This window comes from Euprymna scolopes, chromosome 6 (genome assembly GCF_053919585.1).
Source record: "Euprymna scolopes isolate OS-2025 chromosome 6, ASM5391958v1, whole genome shotgun sequence".
Lineage (NCBI taxonomy): Eukaryota > Metazoa > Mollusca > Cephalopoda > Sepiida > Sepiolidae > Euprymna > Euprymna scolopes.
This window is the reverse complement of record NC_136487.1, coordinates 127,192,683-127,215,504: the sequence shown is the minus strand read 5'-3', so window position 1 is coordinate 127,215,504 and position 22,822 is coordinate 127,192,683. Positions and strand designations below refer to the sequence as shown.

The 22,822-nt window shown below is 34.0% G+C and overlaps 2 protein-coding genes across 12 annotated transcripts in view; one reads left to right on the top strand and one right to left on the bottom strand.

Moving 5' to 3' along the window:
- Window positions 1-22,822, top strand: part of LOC145277948 (uncharacterized) — a 163,530-nt gene that overhangs the window by 95,758 nt on the left and 44,950 nt on the right. The window lies entirely within an intron of this gene.
- The window catches only part of LOC145277947 (salivary peroxidase/catechol oxidase-like), a 65,115-nt gene that overhangs the window by 6,863 nt on the left and 35,430 nt on the right, over window positions 1-22,822 (bottom strand). Inside the window, exons 9-13 of the mRNA XM_080130034.1 lie at window positions 15,261-15,362; window positions 11,318-11,422; window positions 9,042-9,483; window positions 5,827-6,024; window positions 2,619-2,779 (exon numbers count right to left, since the gene is read on the bottom strand). Coding sequence (XP_079986160.1) covers window positions 2,619-2,779; window positions 5,827-6,024; window positions 9,042-9,483; window positions 11,318-11,422; window positions 15,261-15,362 — 1,008 coding nt within the window. The remainder of the gene's footprint in view (window positions 1-2,618; window positions 2,780-5,826; window positions 6,025-9,041; window positions 9,484-11,317; window positions 11,423-15,260; window positions 15,363-22,822) is intronic.

Sequence of the window (22,822 nt, the reverse complement as noted above, 5' to 3'; positions counted from 1 at the left end):
CGCCAAACCCTACACATGCTTTGACAATAAACCCTGATAAACATATATACTCTGAAACTACATTATCCAGAATACTTAGATAATTATATTTCAGTTTAAACAACGTTCGTACAATATCATCGTGTGGAATGAGTTCGCGCCCCACGTCCATATAATGGATTTTAAAAGTACAGCAGTAATATACACTAGATTAGGAATTTTCATGCGTCCCTCTAATATATAATAAATCGGAATTTACCATGATTCTCAGAAAGAGAAATATGTCTATAATGCTTTATTGCATTTTCGTCTACTTTATAATTGTGGTTAATTTCTGTTCAATAAAATAAACTGATATCTATATATCTATAAAAACAGAGATGTGTGTGCCACAGACGATTTCTGATTGGTTAATCCAATAATCACATCTCCTAAAAAACTATGGTTCCTACGTTCTTAACTTTACCATAAAATATTATGCCGTTATTTATTTTCCATCTTGGGGGGGGTCTATTTTTTTTCCTAACTTGCCATTTACAAATTACAAAGTTACGAAACTTACACCAGCCATCACAATCCAACCTCCGACACCACGTCCGCCATTACACCTACACCATCCTCACTGCCGTTATCGTCTAACATTACGACACACACTTCCATTTACTAACATGCTTCCTTTGTTTTTCAAATTACTTACTTCCCTTATTTATATTAGTAAGATTCTCATTATTATTAATTAATTCACACTTTATTAAATACTGCCTGTCTTCTTATTCCTTAAGATACGAAACAATATGCATAATATAAACACAACACGAAAACAAACGCTGTCCTCCAAAGGACAGACTATTAGTACAACTACGATTCCCAGCACACGCGCACACACGCGCACACACACACACTCTAGCGTTAGCCGCACACACGTACACACAACACGAAAACAAACGCTGTACTGCAAAGGACAGACTATTAGTACTACTATAATTTCCAGCACACGCGCACACACGCACACACACACACGTTCACTACCGTCCTTGTCTACGTCACGTTGTTATGGCAACCAAGCCCGCTGACTTACACACTATAAACACACACAGTAAATCTGATTTTCTTCATTTTCTACGCAAATATTACGCAAATATAAATCATATAGAATATCTGTATGAATATAATTACACGTAATAGTTAAATAAAGATGATCATCTAATAAGAGAACCGAAAAAAAAACTAATAGGGAATTAATTAAAAACGATAAAAAAAATATGCACATTAGCTAGATCTTTTGTAGATGAATGCAATTCCACGACTCATAAATAACAAAGTTGTATTTTCTTTTTAAATAAATAGAAAAAAGGGGTGTTAATAAGAATATCAATACACACAAAAAAATATAGATTTATTTTTGGGTAAAGTTCCCCCGGGTTTTCCTTTCACTTCAGTAAATAAGCGAGTATCCATTTCAGTGTTAAATAAAAATATCTTTGGGATTCATATTGAAATTCATTGACAGCCACAAACCAATATTATTGTGTTGGTTCGATTAGGCGATAGTTCGATGATAATAATAGACGCAGTGCGATGGAATTTTCGCAACGTACAGTTCTTTAATATTATCCTTAAATATATATATATATATATATATATATATATATATATATATATATATGGTGTTTTATTATATATTATCCTTAAATATCGTTGAATATTGACCACTTAATTAATGGTCTTTTGTTATATATATGGCGTACTATTATCCTTATATATATGATGTTTATGTTTATATATATATAAGTGAAAGTGTGTGTGTCTGTTCGTCTGTGTACATTTCCCTACGCTATAACACTGTCAATTTTAAGCCTACAGATTCGAAATTTGATATACAGGGTACTGAGATTTGGGAAAATCGATGTGATAGGTTTTCGACAGAAATTTCGCGATTAAGTGGTCAATATTCAACGATTTGACCTTTGAGAACTCTACCAAACTCCTCTTACAATTTTGGGTCTAAACACGTGATATTTTAGATATAGATTTCTTGGACATGGATCTAACTTAATAACTTTACTTGATCTCTAAACAATAAATGTTAAGAGGTCATAATAGGGGTCAAAGTTTAAAAAATTGACCGTTTTTTTTGTTTTGCTCAGCATACACCTCAAAACACCTGGGCAACGCCGGGCACCCATTGCTAGTCGTTAATATTATTGGGAATGTAAGAAAAGAAAAATAAACGGTTAATTCCACTTGGCTCTTAGGGGAGTGGGCTGCTTATACTATGTCGAGTGACTGCAAGCTAAAATATATCTAAAGATATTTCATATAAGAATCAGAATTGAATTTTAGATAATAAATAATAGTTTACTAATATTCGTCTCGTGATTTAGATTCGCGGACCAAAGTTGATATGTACATGGGGGACTAGAATCATCGGATCAAAGAATGCATTCAATGTCATCTTGACTCTGTCGTATACTGGAAACAAACGTAACCTTACGTGGCTAAAGGAGAGAAGGAACTGTGGGATAAAGAATTTAAGGGGCCAAAATGACAAGATAAAACAATAAAGCAGAGATAGATTCGAAAGAAGAGATAGACTCGCATAAGTCCTCTTGCATATTATAGAAAAGAAAAAACCTTACTTTTTGTTAAAACTCCTTCATGACTATAAAAGAATGGATCACCATCTTTTAAATTATTGAATTGCTTGTCCATTAGTTTCTTGGTGGTCTTACCGTACTTCGCACTATCGATAGTTTTTTCGTAAAAGAGACCGGGCAGGAGCTCAATATATCCTTTATCCCTGATTTGAAAAAAGAAAAAAAAATACATAATATAAATATACTGCGCACATTTTAATATCTTTGTTCGTAAATGAATTTTATTGAAACGAAAGATAAAATAGCACTACTTCAGGATTAGAATTTTTCATAATCTTTATATTTCTCGTAGTCTGTCTATCTCTCTGTCTGTTAAGATTTTTCTCAAAAACTGGGCCGATCTAGCAAATATTTTGTATGGACTTTTGTTATGATGAGATGCTCTGAATTACGTATTACGGTATCCGTCCAATGAATAGTCGGAGTTAAGAAGGATTAATATTAGTACCACATTTACTTAATAATTTTTCTCGGGAACTACTGAGCCGATAAAACTGAAATTTTGTATGGATCGTTGTTATGATAAAGTGCAACGATGTAAGTATTGTTATATCCATCTAATACTCAATTAGGTATTGATAGAAACTAATATGAATTATTACTTAATGCAAAGATTTAATCATATTCAAACATTAATTTAGTGCAAAACACTCATTCTAACGGCTCAAAAGTCTAGTTGAGTATAATATTTAACCGAATTTACGTAATAAAATAAAAAATATCACTGATAAACATTTCTACTGTTTATCCCCACCTACAGACCTGTTGATTCTTTAATCTTCAACAAACCGGCCAACCTCTGCTGCGGTTTTTACCGCGACTTCAATTCAAACAGAATATGAATATTGTTCAAATGACCCTTTACTTGTTGGCTGAGTTCATCCTATATAGTTTTAGAAGGGTCACACTCTCAAGCCTTTTTTTTTTTTTTTACACAGTGATCACCACTTATCAAGGCCCGGAAGCCACTCAGGGATAAGGGTTATTGCAAGTACATTACGTTAGTGTGGAGATTTGATGGAGTGTTTACTTAAGGGGGCGGTTCATTAGGAATTTGTTAACATTAGACTTGAAGACATCCAAGTTGTAGTCCGGAGGGAAGCAGGCAGACGGAACAGAGTTCCACAGGCGTGCAGTTCTAAGAAAGAAGCTTTGTTCATGGAATCCGCGTTTTGATTTAGGCACAGATATAGAGTGGGGGAAATTTTTCACAGTGGATTCAGCTAGACGGGTGTTTTTCGTGAAAGATTGGCGAGGGGGGACCAGGGATTGGAGTTCAGACGAGCACCTGCCATGAAAATAACGATAAAACAAGGATAGGCTCGCAACGTCTCTTCTGTGGGAGAGAGGTTGCAGGGTAGAGAAAAGGGCATCCCCCACTAAGCCACGAAGTCTATTTTGTACTCTGTCAAGGCATGATAGGCTGTTTTTGGCAGCTCCTGTCCAGATATGGCAACAGTATTCCATCCTTGGACGTACTTGGCTTTTATATAGATAGAGAATTGCATCAGTAGTGAGATATCTTCTGGAGCGGTAGAAGGATCCCACCATCTTTCCAGCGACCTTGGCAACAGACTTGATGTACGTGTTCCATTTCAGATCAGGAGTAAAGGTCAAACCCAGAAGCTTGTCAAAACACGGGGCCTCACCCAGACGAGAGTCATCCATCACAATAGATGCCAGCTGGGGATCAGAGCGTTGATGATGTAAGGATAGGAGTTTGGTTTTGGATGCATTAAAGGTAACTAGCCACATCTTCCCCCACTGAACCACGCGCTCGAGATCAGAGGAGAGAGAATCAGAGAGAACTTTGTCATTTACAGCCTTTGATGTGTTACCGTAGATGGTCGTGTCATCAGCATAGATGTCAACGAATGATTTAAGTATGTGTTTAGGGAGGTCATTGATGTAGATCAATTTCGGGTGGAACAAATTTATAGCTTGCTTACTGAGGCCCTCTAACCTGGTAATACAGACGGGGCTGCTGAGCGATTTTTAATAGGCCTGAGTGCTCTTCCATTAGTTGTATTTCCTTGACTCTCCTCATACTTCGTTCTGATGTTTCGTCTAATAATAATAATAATAATAATAATAATAATAATAATAATAATAATAATCAGAACCTGTGGAAATTCCACAGGTTACTCATTCATATGTAATATAATGATCTTGGCATTCTGTAGATGTTCAGCGTAAAGGGAGGCGCTCTGATATCATTGTAGTTCTTTTGTTAAAACTGCAAAAGTATTTATCTAGCTAGCAGATACACACGGCGTAGCCCGGTCGTAAAGTACACTTAAATATGATATTTTAATTCTAGCAGATTTCGCATATATTATTATAAAGTTAATGTTCTATCTATTTTATATATATTATAAAGTTGCGATTTCAAAAATAAAAAAAAAATTGGGGTGCATAAGCTTGAACTGAAACCGAAACCAAAACTCATGAACAAAAAAAAAAAAAATATATATATATATATATATATATATATATATATATATATATATATAACTTGAGTTCCTTCAGCTTTTATCAAAACCGAAGCCAAAACTTATGAACAATTCTTGATAAAATTATTTATAAAAAAAACTAGATTACTAGACTGCAACCAGCTATAATCGAAACCGAAACCAAAGCTTATGAAGAATTCGTGGTAAAATTATTTTTTTTTAAATGAATGATTTGAGTGCCATCAGCTATGATCGAAACCGAAACTAAAACTTATGAAGAATTCTTGGCAACATTATTTATTACAAGAAATGGAAGGACAAGACACGGCAGTCCCTCAGACGTAAGCGTGACACACAAAATAAATAACACATACGCGATCCTATTGATATATATAAATAATAATAATAATAATAATAATAATAATAATAATAATAATAATAATAATAATAATAATAATAATAATAATAATAATAATCGTTGTTGGTTATATATACTGAAGTAATAAATTTCTGGATAGAGCTATCTCTATCTTTTCTCAATTCATCTCATTTTTTCTTCTTTTTGGTAAGGTGAAGGAAAAAAAGGAATATGGGTAGGGGAGAATGTGATGGGGGAGAGGTATATGGAAAGGACAGAGAGATAAGAAAAGGAAGGAGATTTCAAAAGCAGGAAGATGGGAAAGGGAGGAGGATGAGAAGAGGATGAAAATGGGAAGAGGGAGAATTAATTTACTTACGGGTACATTTTTTTTAGTTCCTCCGTATACTCCAACTCATTTAGTTCTAGATCATTTACGTCATTTAGATCATTATAGAATATATTGTAGATTGGAGCACCATTTTCGCGTGATTGTTGAAGGTTCAATGCAACTTTATCTATGCCTGAGCCAAGTCCCCTTTGCAAGTACGAATTTGTTAACGCTGAGACCACGTACCTGAAAATAGAAAAATATGTCGTAATAATATTTCCTAGAGATTATGAGTATAGTGAAAATAAATCTCCCTCCTCTGATCATATACGATTCGAAAGCGTTTGTTTATTTGTTTTCTGTTTAAGGACACGTGTTTCAAGAACACGATTCAAGAATATGATAATGAAGAAAACAGTAAACAATAAAACTGAAGTTAATGTTAAACGTGAAAAATGAAGAAAGGGAATATGTGTTGTGTGAATGTGTGATTGAATGTTAGAAACGCGGTGCTGTAGATAGCAGATGTGCACTAGATATCCGCACATGAAATAGCGTTCCCTTATATGAGAAATATACTTACAAACAGAAGTTATGGAATAGATTTTTAAAGAAAAAGAAAACAATAGATAGGATGAAAGAAAGTGATTTACAACGAAGTTGAAGTCATCTTGCATAGATACTAGTTATTTCGTCATGTGTTCGTAAATTATGCTCGAATTTTATTCCTTTAACTTGAATATGTATGAACAAATAAAAACTTAGGAAATGAAAAAAAATGTAAATTGTTCATGAGATTCGGGAATGTAATTGTTATATGAGTCATGTGATATTAGGAATGTGAAATAAAAATTAATTAAGTTTTCGTTTTTTTCTATAAAAATCCTATACAAATGACCAGACGTTTATTCAATGAAACAGATTGTGATCCAGTATATGGTAACAGTACTCAGATAGCTATATAATCAACATGGCTTGCACAAGACTATATTCTCAGACAACGGATTACATTACAATTAACATGTGAGACATTCTAGCAATTCTACAAATTGTGTTGCCGCCCTATCATCCTCCATCAAATGAGCAAGCCGGACGGTTTGTGACATTATTCAGATGGGTACTACTAAAAGCGAGACCGAAGGAAACACGGAATGAGATACTACATACTTTACACCTTTCGCATCGAACAACACCAAATGTTGTAAAATGGGCTGTCAGTACTAATGTGATTACATTTTGTATCACTTTACGAACTCAGCGATACATTTAATAGCCAAGACCTAACAAAGCAAAATAATCTTGAGTTGACATACCAAGGGTTGCTAGAAATTACAGTCTTTGCATCATTTGTAAAAATAAAGAGACATTTTTCTTAGGATATTCAATTCAGGTTTCAATTCTGGGCGTGACACCAAAACCGTACACGTCCCAGATACACTGGAGACAACTTATTTAAGAACAGCCCAATCATTTCATTCGACCTACTATCTCCATCATCCCCTACGTAGACAAATATAAATGGGAATTATAAAAGACCCCAGAAACGTTGGTGAAAGCGCAGTTGCACTCTAATAAAACACGTTCAAGTAAACCGCAAGTGTGTTTGGTACAGTAAGGCCTTAAACAACCTAAAATGATAAAGTTATTTTTTCTCTCGAATCAAAGGAGAAAGAGTTATCGTTATTGGAAAAAAAAGAGATCCGATATGATAGTTTGAGAAGGAAGAAAATATTACGCATCGCAAACTTGTAATCATTACGCGCCACGCATCACGCATAAATTTTGTTCTGTACATTGTTTATTAAATTTGTTTAAAGTTATAGTTCATCTTTTTGGAGTTGGTATTAAACAGATAACGTATATAATCAGACGTGACAAATATATAGACAAGTTTGTGTGGTAATTTTTACTTACCGGAACTCGATGTGGAGGGGTGAAGCAATGGAATTCTGTGTGGCAGTCGTTCAAGCAAAAGGTTATAAAGTGCTTGGTCGACTGCTTTTATAATAGTGTTTGCTTGTTGTCCACTCGCGTGGGTCGGACTTAACATTTGCATAGAATCGACGAGTGGATTATAAAAACACCCCTATCGCCAATATGTTTTCGTTGGTCTTTTTGTTTTAGTCTAGCAACCCGTTTCATAGTTACTGTTACAAAGACGATCTGTCGTTGTAAGCAATGAGGCAATTCGTTGCAACTCCTGTTGACCAAGAAAAGGCGTGAAGGATTCACCACACAAGGTAAGAGTTTCATTGTTTTTTCCTTCTACGTCGAGTTTTGGTTTAACCCGTTGAGTTGCAGAAACATCCCTCCCTTTTAGTCGGTTAAAATCCGACAGTTTGTTTTAAGAACCCGAACGAATGTCGTCTGTAATGACTTATGAAACAGATTTTTAGATGTGTCTTATAAAGAAAGCCTTTAACGTCAATTAAATGGGGGAATGTCTTGCTTATCTATATAAAACTAAAACTATTTAGCTTTGCCATCTCAATATTGCTTCGCAATGTTCGCTGTTTGAAAAACTTAACAATTAATAAATTACGTTTTATTCATAACATGACTTTAATATGAAACAAAATCTTTGTCATTTACAATATCGATAGATAAACATCAACATTTTCGTAATTTCGATACAAATTTATTTAATAATTCATTTTTATTGCGGACTATTATCCTCATCTTTTCGTAGTTGTTATTTTCATGACGTTTCGGCCAAATAATAAATAGTATTTATCTCAATAATGAATTCCAACTAAAACAATATAAATTTATTTATGTTTTTATTGTGGCTGGAAAATAATTTTTTAAAAATCAACTTTATTTTTCATGTGGAGTTAACAACTATGTCGTAATCTATGGAAAACAAACGAATTACGTCTCTTTAAAGCAGAATCTATTTGAATACAGATTCTCAATATTTTCCAAGAAGTAAAACAATATTGCGAACAGAAGTGTGTTATATTAAAACCAAAACAATAATTGAATAAAAAAAATCATAATTAATGAAACATCCTTTTTCCAAAACTAATATGCAAATTAGGTGATACTGTGATTGGTATTACATAAGACGTAAGCAGTATAAAAAATCGGCGCATCTATTGTTGAAAGTCGAATTCACTTGAAATAGGGCTATTTGACTTTATTGCTAGTACGAGAAATGGCCTCGATATTCGAAATAATTTATTTAATAAAAAAAGGATTAATACAACATTTAAAATAATTAATTTTTATATAGATCAAAAGATTTAAAACAAAACAAATACCTGTCAATTGATTCTGCCTTTGTTTCTTGCATAGCTTTCAACATTTTTTTTATACCATCAGTTTCAAATAGCTTTGCTGGTTTGTAATAAATGCTCTCCAATGGGATGGCCTTTGTATCTATGTTAATTTTTGACGGCACCATTGAGTCAACTATCGCAGTGTACACAAGACTGAATGTGTTAAATATTGAGACCTTAACAGTAGCTTTATGTGAAGTGGGATCTGAAGGTGCTGTTTGTTTGCCATCAAACGCTTTCAAAAGTTCATTATACACGATATGTTGATATTGCGCAATCACAATTTTCCTGGCTGTCTGAAAAATATTCTCATCGCTGCCATCTTGAAGAACGCGTTTTAGTTTTTTTGCAATATCATTATGATGACGTACCCATATAGTATACATTGTCATAATCAGAGGGTCAATATTAGCACGTAAATCTCCTAAAAAAAGATAAACGAAAAGGTAAAAACACTAATCATGAAACATTCGTATATGTGGATATAAAAATAACTGCTAATATTTATTTTTACAGATATTATAGTTATAAAATCCCTTTTAAGGAATTAAAGCTGGGCGTTCTTTAGGGAATTTACAAAAAGCAGTCAACTTTAAAGCAAGTGCAACATTATGACTTTCGGTGGTTGAATATTCTCTGACTGTTTACCAATATGCTCGATAATTTGGTATTTATAGACACTTAATTTCCGTCAATTCTTGTGTTAACTGCCGGTAGCATTGAGATAAAATGCTAGCCGACTTAGAGAAGGATGACTTGTTGATTGTGATCAAATCTCCTGATCAGGAGTTATTATCACTTCCTACACTGAAGATTGCATTAGGACAGAGTAGAAGGATATCATTTTCGCCCTAGAAAAGACGACATGATTCCATTTCTGTTTGATAAAAACCGGTTATTTTTCTTTTTTTCTTTTTTTTGTGCAAACCATCTACTATTTTTCCAGATGTGTACAAATCCCAAGAGCTATAGGAGACTTCTATCATGTTTGACAGTGGTGCAATGTTCAATAAGAGATCAAAGATGCGCCGCTGTACATCTCATGCTCTTTACAGGTCCATGTTTTGAAAACATGGCCATTATCAGCACCCTCAAGATGCAAATCCGGATAACAGGGACGTGTCTAGGGTAATGGAAACAAAGTTATGGTCTTTGGCGTGGTTTCAAGTGAAGGCCACATCATACCACATCACATCTTTGAAGTCGGCTGGAAAGTCAACATCAAAGTGTACCTGGATGTGCTGGAGAGTGTGGTGATCCCCTGGTGCGGTCAGGTGGCCGATGGCAGACCCTGAGTGTAGCAGCAGGATCCCAAGACACGAAAACCAGCCTGATCGCCGAGTATTCGCCAAGTATTCGCCGAGCTCCCGCCGGCGCTTGTGGAAAAGGTATGCTCCCAGTTCCGGACTTAATACCACGGCGGTGATGTAGGCTGAAGGCGGCTACATTGAATAGGTCTCAGCTCTACTAAATAATCGAGTTATCTGAATTGATCTTTTCAATAAAAGTTCTAAAATAAAGTTGTAGTGCTGTCTAAATAAAGAGGGACAATTGTATCGTTCCATCCTCTATCAAACAGTAGTGTTTGTAGGTATAAACGTGGTAGTTTAGATTTTATTAAAAATATTATATATATATATATATATATATATATATATATATTACTTAACATAATTTATTATTAAGTGCATCTAAATTGATTTGACTTGACGCAACGACAAACATTACGTAATGTTTATCTAATTCTATAAAAACAATATATCATTTATGTTAAATTAAATTTTCAGTATTTAGATATTAATTTCTTGAGTAATATTTTTAGCATTAGGAGAATAATATTTGTGAATGTATCTCATTGGGGAATAATTATTTGAGAAAATGCTTTAAGGGAAATAAAGTTTAGATAAAAAGAATCAAAGATAAATAATTATTAGGTGAAATGAGTCAAAAGTGAATTAATTAAATGCCTTAAAGGGAACAACTTTTCAATGAAATCTGTTAAAAAGGGGAATAACTCTTAGATTAAGTGCGTTAAGAGGGGAATAATATTAAGTGAAATGCATTTAGATGTAATAACTCATATGAAACGTATTAATTGTGAATAAATATTAGATGAAGTGGGTTCGGAGCAATAACACTTCTAGTTGGGGAAACGAAAAAGATTTGAATTTTTACGTTTTTGTTGTCTACTTCATTGTCAGTCGGTGTCTGCTTGAAAGACATTCGATGGAGAAAGTAAAAAATACGTTTTCACTTACCAGCATCGAAACAATGTTCGTTATTTGTATTCGGTGAAGAAATTATGCATTCTGGTAATTCATACATCGGCAGAAGATTATTTGTGGCACTCACTTTCAATAAACCTAGGATGAAATAGAAATATATATAGTAAGTTATAAAATATATATGACAATTAAGCTACACAGAATTTTCCGCGTTTCATCCACGCTAGGATTCATCAGACTTATACGAGGATTTTGTGGTTGTCTCGTGTTTTTATATACGCATCTTCTATTGAGTTTCTAGTTAGCAAATCAGCTTTCTAGTTTCTACCGCACCCTTCCTAATCAGCCAATGAGCAGGCACTTACACTTTTACAAATTTAAAACTTCTCAGTATCGATTAAAACGTAAAATCACATTTAATTATATCGAAATGCGTTTAAAAATTTCTACTCTTTCTAGGTTTGGGGGGATACTCATCTAGCCTAAGGGATTTTCCTAGTATATTAATCTCAATACTATTGTATTTTTCCTATAGTTTTAAAATTGAAATAGATTGTAAATTACACTTATAAAGTATGAATTTTAAAAATTTATATAATACAATAATTTAAATCCTATAATAAAATAATTTAAAATTACAATTAAAATCCAATTTTACAAACTAAAATCAATTTTAGAATTTAAAAGTTAACTAAAAAGTAAGTTTTTTATACATAAAGATTTAGGTTTTATCTTTTTCACTGACCCAGTTTATAAGGAGTACTTTCCTTCTATGTATACAATTTTTCCAAGATCCACTCCTCACATTTAAACATCTTATTTCAGGGTAATGATGTGATACTTTTCCGCGTTACAGAGTGAGCATTGACTTAATTCCGGGGTGTATGCTGGTGTATGCTGGATTTTTCTCCATTTTATGGAAAAAGGGGAACCCTCTTCTTTAAGCTCCCAGACCCGGGTTGCTAATGCTGTTTTTATCTTTGTTTTAGCTCTAAAAGAGCTCATATGCGCATAATATCTTTGTTTAAATGAGCTCGTGTCATACCTATATATTTTTCCGGTATGCTTGTAGATTGGTCCGTTATTGTAGCCTCGTAAACAAGTGATTCAGCTTTACAGTTGCCCTCCAATGGGCACTTATTTTTGGTCCTGATAGGCAGCCTGCGTTAACTATCTTTCCTAGTTCCTTAGATATGATAGACTTGATTGATGGTGCTGTCGAGTATTCCTATTAAAGATTTTGTGCAGTCTGTGCTTTTCCGAGAAATGCTTATTTAGAAGTCTAAGAAAAAAAATGTCCTACTCTAGTTTTTGAATTAAGTGAGAACGGGGATAAGAACCAAATTATATTCCGTCTCCTATTTCTTTATCAAAAATTATTATTATTAAAATTAATGAATGTAACAGAGCGCGAAGCGCGTGTGGCAGCTGTATGCAAATAACTGAGCCGTGTGTGACGTGACGGCAAGGAAAAAAGATTATAAAAAGGAAATATGATGATCACGTCCAGTAGGCCAACGTTTTGAACAAGAGATAAGCCTCATGCAGGAAAGTACTCGGAAATAAATGTTGTTTCAACGGGAAAAACTGAGTCGAGTTTTACCTTGCGACGTCATTGCGACGGAGCAGTCTACAACGTGTTGCGTTTCTATGTTTACACGTGTGTGAACGTGTATAATGTTACACGAAAAATCATCTTTTGGATTAGGTTTGGGCTTAGCTTATACGAACGTAACAATTGGTTTGAACAATAATTTATTAGAGAAAGAATTTTTAAATACTCTATAGGCGAAAAATAATTTATTGGTATGTTTGAAAAGTAATTTATATTAGACTAGCATGGGTACCCGGAGTTGGCTGGGTGTTTGTAGTTGTGTTGAGCAAAAAAAAAAAGTTGTAGTAGGCTTGAACCCGTGACACGAAAACGAAAAAGAAAGTGGAGGTGTGTGTAAACAGTGTTCGTTGAGCAACAAAAAAAAAATGCGAGCGCATAAAAACGTAGTAAGCAGGCTCGAACCCGTAACGCGCCAGAGAAAAAAAGAGGTGAGAAAAAACAAAATGGCATACCTATGCGCCTACCACGGTTGTGACGTCATGAGCGGTCGAAACAACGTCTTTTATTCGAAGTCATTGACGCGAAGATTGAATGACTTGTAAAAATGTCAGTGAAAAATCGACCCTCCTTGTAGAAAACTTGCCGAGTTGAGGATGAAGGAATTAATATTTTTGGCCAATTTTTCGATATCTGTAGTTCGAAGGGTGCAGCTTCAAAAGGATATCGATCTCATGAAAATCCGTCTCCTCTGTCGAAAGTTTTAGGCAGACATACAAACATACATACATACATTTAAACAGACAGGCCAGATTTATATCATAGATGCTTTATAAAACTATTAGAGAGAGAGAGAGAGAGAGAGAGAAAGAGAGAAAGAGAGAGAGAGAAACACGGCTATATAACTGCAAAAAATATTGGAAAGATTACTGTGTTTATGATATTGTAGCCACATAACGATTTAATAACGAGTATAAAATTGGCATAGTAACGGTGAGAGGAGACAATACAGAACCCAGACTAAACGAAACGGAATTGCTCCAGACAAGAAAGTTCAACTGCACCCATAATAATGTTTTCACAGAAGGGAAGATGCAGTAAAGAGTTCGAAAATCGAAAGAAATTAAATCGGAATTTGCAAACAATTTCAAATCCAAATTTAAAAGCTATGAATGCTTTTGTCATTTTAGTAATAAAAAAAAACTATAAGAGGTACAAAGACTGTAAATTATGAAGTTATTTTTCGAGTCGATTTAATAAGTAGATTACACATTAAGTTTAGGTATATAGAAGTTTAGGTGTATATGCATCTCGACTTAGCGATGACAGTGTAATTATATTTGTTCCTCCTCCTTACTCTCTCCATCACCTCCAACTCATACATCCCTTTCGTCATCTTCTTAGTACATATAAAATGACTTTTTAAATTGTTTCCCCCCCCCCCCCCATTTCTTGTCGGACGACAATCCTCAAACGACATAGAAATTTGGAAAGAAATTATTGAATTGAAATATATTTATAAGATTTGGTTAAACTTCAGTTATTATTTGTCTAATATATATATATATATATATATATATATATATATATATATATATATATATATATATATATATATATAATAGTGACGGAAAGACTCCAATATTTTTTCCGATTCCGATACAATTACTGATTCCGAGTCCGATTCTTTGTAAAGCCCTAAATATTTTACTCTAAAATTGTTATTTTGTCCCAATTATCGTAAAAAATGTTAAATGTGCATATATTTTCTAAAACGTAAAACACACTAGTGAGACGATATTTTTTATATTTTAGATTTACTGGTAGTTTATAAATCAATAAATATTTATTATTTAATTACTACTGTCAGCAGTGGAAGATTTTCTCTTAAACCAAAATCAAATAAAAAAAAAATAATAATTAAAGAAATCGTTTTTGGCATCTCAAAGTAGGCACAAATTTTTCCGATTCGATACCCAAAAAGGTTCCGATTCCTAATTCCGATTTTGGATAATCGTCCCAACACTAATATTTATATGCACACATATATATAGAAAAGTGGGAAATTTGAAAGTCAGCTTAGATCATGAATAAAATGCGTAATTGCTATTTTTTTATTGGGTCTTTTGTTGGTTTTCTAGGTTAAGACGCTGCAGTGAAGTGCATGGACGACATTTTGAGTATCCATGTGTTTAATGTAACATTTGTCTTCGAAAAACTCTGCAAAAATTATTCTTTGTAAAAATAAATCGTTGTTTGATAAATTTCCCGCTTTTTTAGCGACCACTCTGTATTTATATGAGCGCTGAAAAGATGTAACCATTTCTTTTTTTATGCAAGAATTAATGAAAATAGTACAATACCCGTGTCGGAATTTAAACTCGTCACTTCTGATAATGCAAAAGAATATTAAAAAAGAATTACCGTCTTTTTGCGTCCTCAGTCGATATAAAACTTCTTTTCTTGATCCGTAAATGTTAGACATATCCAATGTGTGTGATTCTGTATTAACTTGCTGTGGATTAACTGAAATTATAAACAAGATCTTAAAAAATTGGTCATGTATGTGAAAGTGCATGTATCAAGCTCGTTTCAATAATCAGTATGCAAATTAATTTATACCATAAATATGGGTGTATGAATCTTGATAATAACTGATAGTAATAAAGAAAGGAAGGAATAATCAGGTGTTCCAGTTTGATTTTATGTGTAATGCAAAAAAGACTCAATATTATAAACTGCTAACAAATAAAGAACAATTTTCTGACTAAAATATGAATTAATCAACGGAAACACAAATGTTTGTTTACAGATTCAGGAGAGATAACAGATCTATTTAGTCTTTTTAAATTAACTTATCTCGAGTATTTTTCGTCAACTTTTTCTCGCGTATCTTCTCTTCTCTATAAATAAAATGAAGTCATTTTCCCCCTCTGAGTTTGACCTTAATAGGATTAAAACTCAAGACATTTCATGCAAATGTAATGTGCACAAACTGCAGCACATTATCTGAGGTGTGCTATAGGCCTATTACCCTTCTTCGATAACCGTACATTCCTATATTTTTCTGATGAGAGTTCACTGCCAAAACCTGTAAGAATTGATGGAAGTGGTAACATCTTTTCTCTCTATTACATTCATACTCCCCCCCCCCCGCGACCACTTAACACCGTTCCGGATACATCCACAGGGTAATTTGGGAAGAAACACCGGTCTGAGTTCTTAGTTGCTTAAAAATAATGGAATGGCATTTTACCGTCGGGTGAAACGCAACTTTCAATTACATTTATTACATCTTTTGGCCAAGATCAAAGTGTAGTATATGTTCTTCAGATACTGCACTTCCATTTCTTGTTCTCTTTCGGTGGAGGAGCAGTCCTTCACGACTGAGACAATTTTTATTTTTGTACCTTTTCTCCACGTTAAAAAACGACCCTGGTGTCTAACTCTGTCCCGTGGGGAGGCATTGTAAATAGGTACATCTATTACATGGGTTACTTCTACCATTTCTTTTATTTCTTCTTCTTTTTTTCCTTTTTTTATTTTACATATTCTATTTTTCCCCTTTTTGGGGGGGGCTGCGATTCGAAGGGTTACTTAAACGAAACGAACTAACCTTCGATTCAAACTATAACAGTCAGCCGCTAGCGTTCTTCAAATGTTCAAACGATTACTCGATTTATATATTTTGTTTACTGTATTGTTCCTTCTATTAGGTTTTCAGTGATTTTATACGTGATGCTAGAGGGGAAAGCTGACTTCTTATTTTCGGGTTACTTACTAATCCATTATTTATTTCTATACATTGATTTTATGGTAGTTTCATAATCCCAATTACTATTACGCTATCGATATGGAACCAGACGATATTCCAACTGGTAAAAAGCGGCAGCAACGAAAACAATACAAAAATAAAACAAAACAAGACACGTAACAAACCGTTATACTTACATCTAACAATTATACGGTTAAAAAATAATTTTTTTGCATAAAACAAACCAACAATAAAAAAAATTATGGCTAAAATCTATTAAACATTTATTCGTTATACACGGTCAGTTTTCTGGTTTTATTTATTTCCTTTTTTTTTCTATTTGTACTTTTTGCCTGTTTGTTTTGTTTCTTTGATTTTATTGCAAAAAATATAAAAACAAAATAAAATAATATAAAATAAACATAATCGCATTTTACACGGTAAGTTTTCTGAGAGATTTTTTTTTCATTTGTATTCATTCCAGTTTGTTTTTGCTTGTTTGTTTTTTGTTTGTTTGTTTTGTTTTTTCCTGTACTCTGCGGCTGACACCGATGACTGCCGGTCTCGCCCGATCAATATTTCACGGGAATTCACGAGAATTAGGGTCAAATTATGTAGGACTACCTTCATTTTTTTCTTTTTTTTTTTTCACTTTTTCTTGGGCCCTAAATACCTATAAATGATTTCTTAATACCCTTTCTTACATTTTTCCCCAAGTTTTTGCAATTAATTCTTTCAAAACCTTAAAACACATAAAAATAACATTATACATATTTGTGTCCTTTTGCCTACCAGTGGGGAGGGGGCAAATGCAGTTTCATTTCTTCGCCAGATTGGATACTAACAGAACAAATTCAACATAAATCATTACGGGTTTATTCCGTTTACAAAATAAAGTCCGATGTTTGCATTTATAGAAAATTTACTCCCGTAATATATTAGCTAAACCAGAGGGTATCTATAAATATAAAAGCGAAAATGTGTGTGTGTGTGTGTGTGTGTGTGTGTTCGCTTCTTCTTGTGTATGTCCGTGAATGCTTTGGCTTGCAGCGCAAAAATAGGTCAGACTTCCCCGCACCTGTTCATTTCGCTTCATAAGCCTTCATATAACACCCTTATCAGTTCCTCTCCATCGTGGCACAGATATTTATCTGACTGGTTTTTCCCCTTTCGTTTCCACTTTCGCGTTAAGGCTTCGGGGTTCAATCCGACCTTCCGAACAAAACTTTTTCTTTTACACCTCTTTTTAACACACACACACACACACCTCCAAACATCCGGGCAACGCCGGGTACCCCCCTGCTAGTTTGTAATGAAAGAGAAAGAACACAATTTGTTGCAACTTAATTCTGACTTTTCTGCAACGATATAGGTCTTAAGTAAATTAATGTTAAAAAAGGGACTTTCCTTAGAGTTAGCTTAAGTAGAATATTTGAAATTTCCATTAGAAGTTCTAAGTTTAGATATCTAGTATCAAATATGAATATAATTCGATCAATTCTTTCTCTTTATCTGTATACAGAAAAAGGTTGTGATCAGTTTGGCGACAGCTGATCCTTTCCCTTGAGATAGAGTGTTTGAGAGAAAACAGCAAAGTTATAGGAGATAAGTAAGGATCTCTGATGAGTCCCCGTATGACCTACAAGATGAAAGATTATAATACGCTCGGTAAACTGATGCCCGTGGAAGAGAGGGGTCGGATCGCCCGTTTGACGGCTGACCGTCAAAGATTGAAGAGTTATTTTGAATATTTTGTGGTAGAGGTGGGCAAATCATATTTTTATAACTTTTGTGAGTCATTTCTACAAATTGAACATTAATAGATAGAGACTTGATAGTGTAATGATTAATAAGAAATGTGCATGAATTAAAATATCATATGTATGTCTATTTTACGATCGGACAACGCGGGGAGGTCTGTTATTAATTACTATACCTATATAATTGAGTTTTTCTCGCTCTTTACATATAAACATAATTAAAATGGATTTTTTAATATATTCATCTATGAATATGTGAGAAGTGCATGAATGGTCAATTAAATTTACAAATTCTTTTGAAAAACGAATTAATTATTTAATCATTTTCATGGTTTCTTATAAGATGCTTGATTTTATTTCACTGTTATGGCGAATTATATTTACGTATAGTTTCTACATTCTGCCTAATTACGTAGAATGTAAGATGAAAACTTCTAGCACAAGAAAGTATATATATATATATATATATATATATATATATATATTCACTCATGAGCAAAAAAAATGGACCAAGAGTGAAAGAAGGAAGAAATCAATTTTTCAATATTTTTCCATAAATTTTCGTTAATTGTAACTGAAAATTTCTATTTTCAGATTATTATTATTATTATTATTATTATTATTATTATTATTATTATTATTATTATTATTATTATTATTATTATAGCATATAATAATAAGTGGAAGAGTTAATCCTAAAAATGGTAAGACTGCATCTTGGCAAGGATGTAAACAAACGAATTGCAGGGTTAAGGCATTCGAAAATAACTTTTTTTTTATATTTTAAGAAAAGAAAATGTGGAACATCTCTTTCTGTAGTGAAGCGAATTGGTCGAAGGTTCCAAGTCGAACGCTGGTGAAAAGGGAAATCTGGTCTGGTCGCCCTAGAGCAACCACTTTGAAGAACGACAAATGCTTAAATGAACTGTTTTAGAATGATCGAAAAAAAAACTCCATAGCAAAGAATTCAAATCAGGGTCTGGAAATTCTCTTTCTAGATATACAATATATAGACGAATGAAAGAAATGGGATTTTCTTCTAAAAGGTATGCAAAGAAGCAACTTTTATCTAAGAACATCAATGATAAAAGAGATTTTTCTCGTGTTTTGGCAAAAAAGATACAGACTGGTCCAGGAACGTTTTCTGGTTAGATGAATCAAGATTTTGTCTTGTTAGTGATGCTCCCGGTGTTCCCTAACGGTGAAATCGAAGAACTGAAGAAAGATTTTCGCCAAGTTGCATAAAAACGACAGTTACATACGGGAATGGAGGGATAATGGTATGGGAAACTTTTACTGCCGCAGGAATTGAGGAACTTATTAGATGTGAGAAGTCAATCAATGCAAAGGAATACATTCGAAAATTAGAAACAGAACCGTTACCAAGTATCCAAAAACTGGTAATATCCCAGAACATTATTTTTCAACATGATAATGCCCCTACACACACGGCTAAAGTCACAAGAAAATGGTTTTCTGAACATTCAATTAATGTGATATTTTGGCCAGGTCAAAGCTCCGATTTAAACTCGATCTATAATATTTGGTCCATAATATCTCGTGGATTGGCTGGAAGAACTTTTTCGAATAATGATAAACTGTGGGAAGCGAATGGAATAGCATATCCTCTTCGCAGTGTTCCACTTTGGTTGAGAACACATCTGAAAGTATTGATCTTTTAAAGAAATCAAAAGGGAATGCGATTCCATATTAAGAATTTATTAAAGTAAATGTCTTTTTCTGTGTTATTAGTCTCGTTTAAGTTTCTTTGTTAAAGTGTCCATTGTTCAATATAGTTTTTAGTGCAATACGAGAGGCGTGCAATAAGTAATGCCCCTGACCCACTTCCAGTTGTCTGATTTAGCTGAAATTTTGCATGTGCAATGATTTATATCTCTACAGGTTATGTGGCAAATAACAGCTCTGAACTAATTGTGGTTTCTGTTTTACAGGTGTTTGAACTGAGTCAGGTGTGAAATGGAGCCTGTTGAATTCGAGCAGTGATCCGGTTTTTGCATTTGAAAGGACGCACACCACAGGAGACGTTTGATGAAATGAAAGAAACTTATAGTGATAATGCCCCATCATATGACCTTGTAAAACGCTGGCATCGTGAATTCAAACATGGCCGGAAGTTTATGGTAACAGCTCCTAGACCTGGTCGCCCCCTTTCTGCCATTGATGAGGCATCTGTCCGTCAAGTTGAGGCTGCCATTTTGGAAGATCGGCGCATTACTATTCGCCAAATAGCCAAAGATGTCAAGATTAGTACAGGGTCTGTATCATTCATTACCATTTGCATATGCATAAGGTGTCTGCCAGATGGATTCCCAGGTTGCTAACACGATTCCAGAAGAGAGAACGCGTTGAGTGCTCGAGGATGATTTTGGAGATGTGCCAAGAAGATGAGTCAAAGTTTTTCAAAAGACTGATTACACAGGATGAAATCTGGGTCCATCACTATGATCCAGAAACCAAAGCCCAGTCAATGCAGTGGAAGCACTTAGACTCACCACCTCCAAAGAAGGCAAGGGTGCAGCCCTCCGCTGGCAAGGTCATGCTCACAGTCTTCTGGGACCAGTGATGACAGATTTTCTGGCAAAGGGTACCACAATTACAGGAGCCTATTATGCTTCACCTTTGAGGAAATTAAGAGGAATCAAAATCAAGAGGCGGGGCAAGATCAGCAAAGGTACCCTCCTCCTGCAGGACAACGCTCCGGTCCACAACTCGCATGTCGCCAGATCAGAAGCACGGGCGTGTGGTTATGAAATCCTTCCCCATCCCTCTACACTCCTGACCTTGCACCCTCTGACTTTCACCTCTTCCGAGCCATGAAGTTGTTTTTGAAAGGAAAGCGTTTCCCTGATGATACAGCCTTGATTTATGAAGTCACGTCGTGGTTAGAAGACAAACCTGGGGTGTTCTACAAAAACGGTCTTCAGAGCTGCATCAAACGATGGGAGAAAGGCATAACTCTGGGTGGTTCCTATGTAGAGAAATACTAATAACTGTGCCAAGTTTCGTTGCTCTACTGTTTTGGGAAGTGGGTCAGGGGCATTACTTATTGCATGCCCTCGTAAAATGTATAAAATTTATTTGGTCCATTTTTTTTTGCTCACGAGTATATATATATATATATATATATATATATATATATATATATATACTAGCAGGCTGCCTGACATTGCTTGGTCGTAAAATATGCTTAAATATGATATTTTGACTAATGCAGACTTCGTATTTATTATTATATTATATCCCACCCGATATATAGTAATGACTTAAGAAGTTAAAAAAAAATAATAAAAAATGACTCGTGCACCACTACCAAGAATCGAAACCAAAACGGTTAGGTTACGATTTATTTTTTCCTTTGAGTTTAAATCCTACCCTATGAAGATATGTTTGTTGCAAAGCTAAAAAATTAAAACAGGAACCAATAGCTACTACGTTACGCATGCATATTCGTAATGTCATCGTTCGACCTTCAACTGGCAAATTTCATTTATTTCATTTTCACACTTTTCTACCGATTTTTCCCAGTTAAAACGAAAATATAAAGTTTCGCATGGGTTCGAATACCTTATATATGAAGTTTTATGTCCGTAGACCAAAAGCTGACAGAGGAGTTTGGTAGGCAAAATTTTTAAACAAATATACATATGCATATATAAATATATATATATGCATATATAAATATATATACAAAGAGATTTGTGTTTACTATAACCTTTTTACGCAAATGTTACCCAAGTATAAACCATGTAGAATATCTGCATGAATATAATTACATATAATAATTAACTAAAGATGACCATTTTATAATAACCCCCCCCCCAAAAAAAATAGACTAATAGGGAATTAATCCTAATGAATATTTAAAACAATGTGCAAATTAGCTAGATCTTTTGCTAGTGGATGCAATTCCATATCTCATATATAACAAAGTTGTATTTTCTTTTTAACTAAATAGAAAAAAAATATATGAATATCAGTACACAATGTCTGTGTGTGTACGAAGGATCTCTGCCAAACTCTTGTGCATACTGTGTCTACAGAGTTGAAATCTGATATTTATGATATTTGGAATTGTAACCCACTTTCGATTTGGATTTTAGCCAGCAATAATTGCTACTAAGGGGTTGAAATTGAAAATAAAATAGTTGACCTTGACAGGTTAAGCTGAATAAAATATTACTCCTACTGTTACTCTTGCGCGTGCACAAAATTAAACACCCATAGCTCAAATCGTTTAGATTATAACGGTTTGTATGTCTACCTGTCGAGATCTCAAACGGTAACAACGCTGGGGAGATTAATAGCAACTGAGGCTTGTGCGCTAAATGTTTTAGCTTTGATTCTATTACCAAGTCACATTTTTTATAACTTTTGAAATTGGATAATAATCAATAGAAAAGTGGCTCTATAACAATAAATAAGAAAGTAAAATATAATATTTATGCATATTT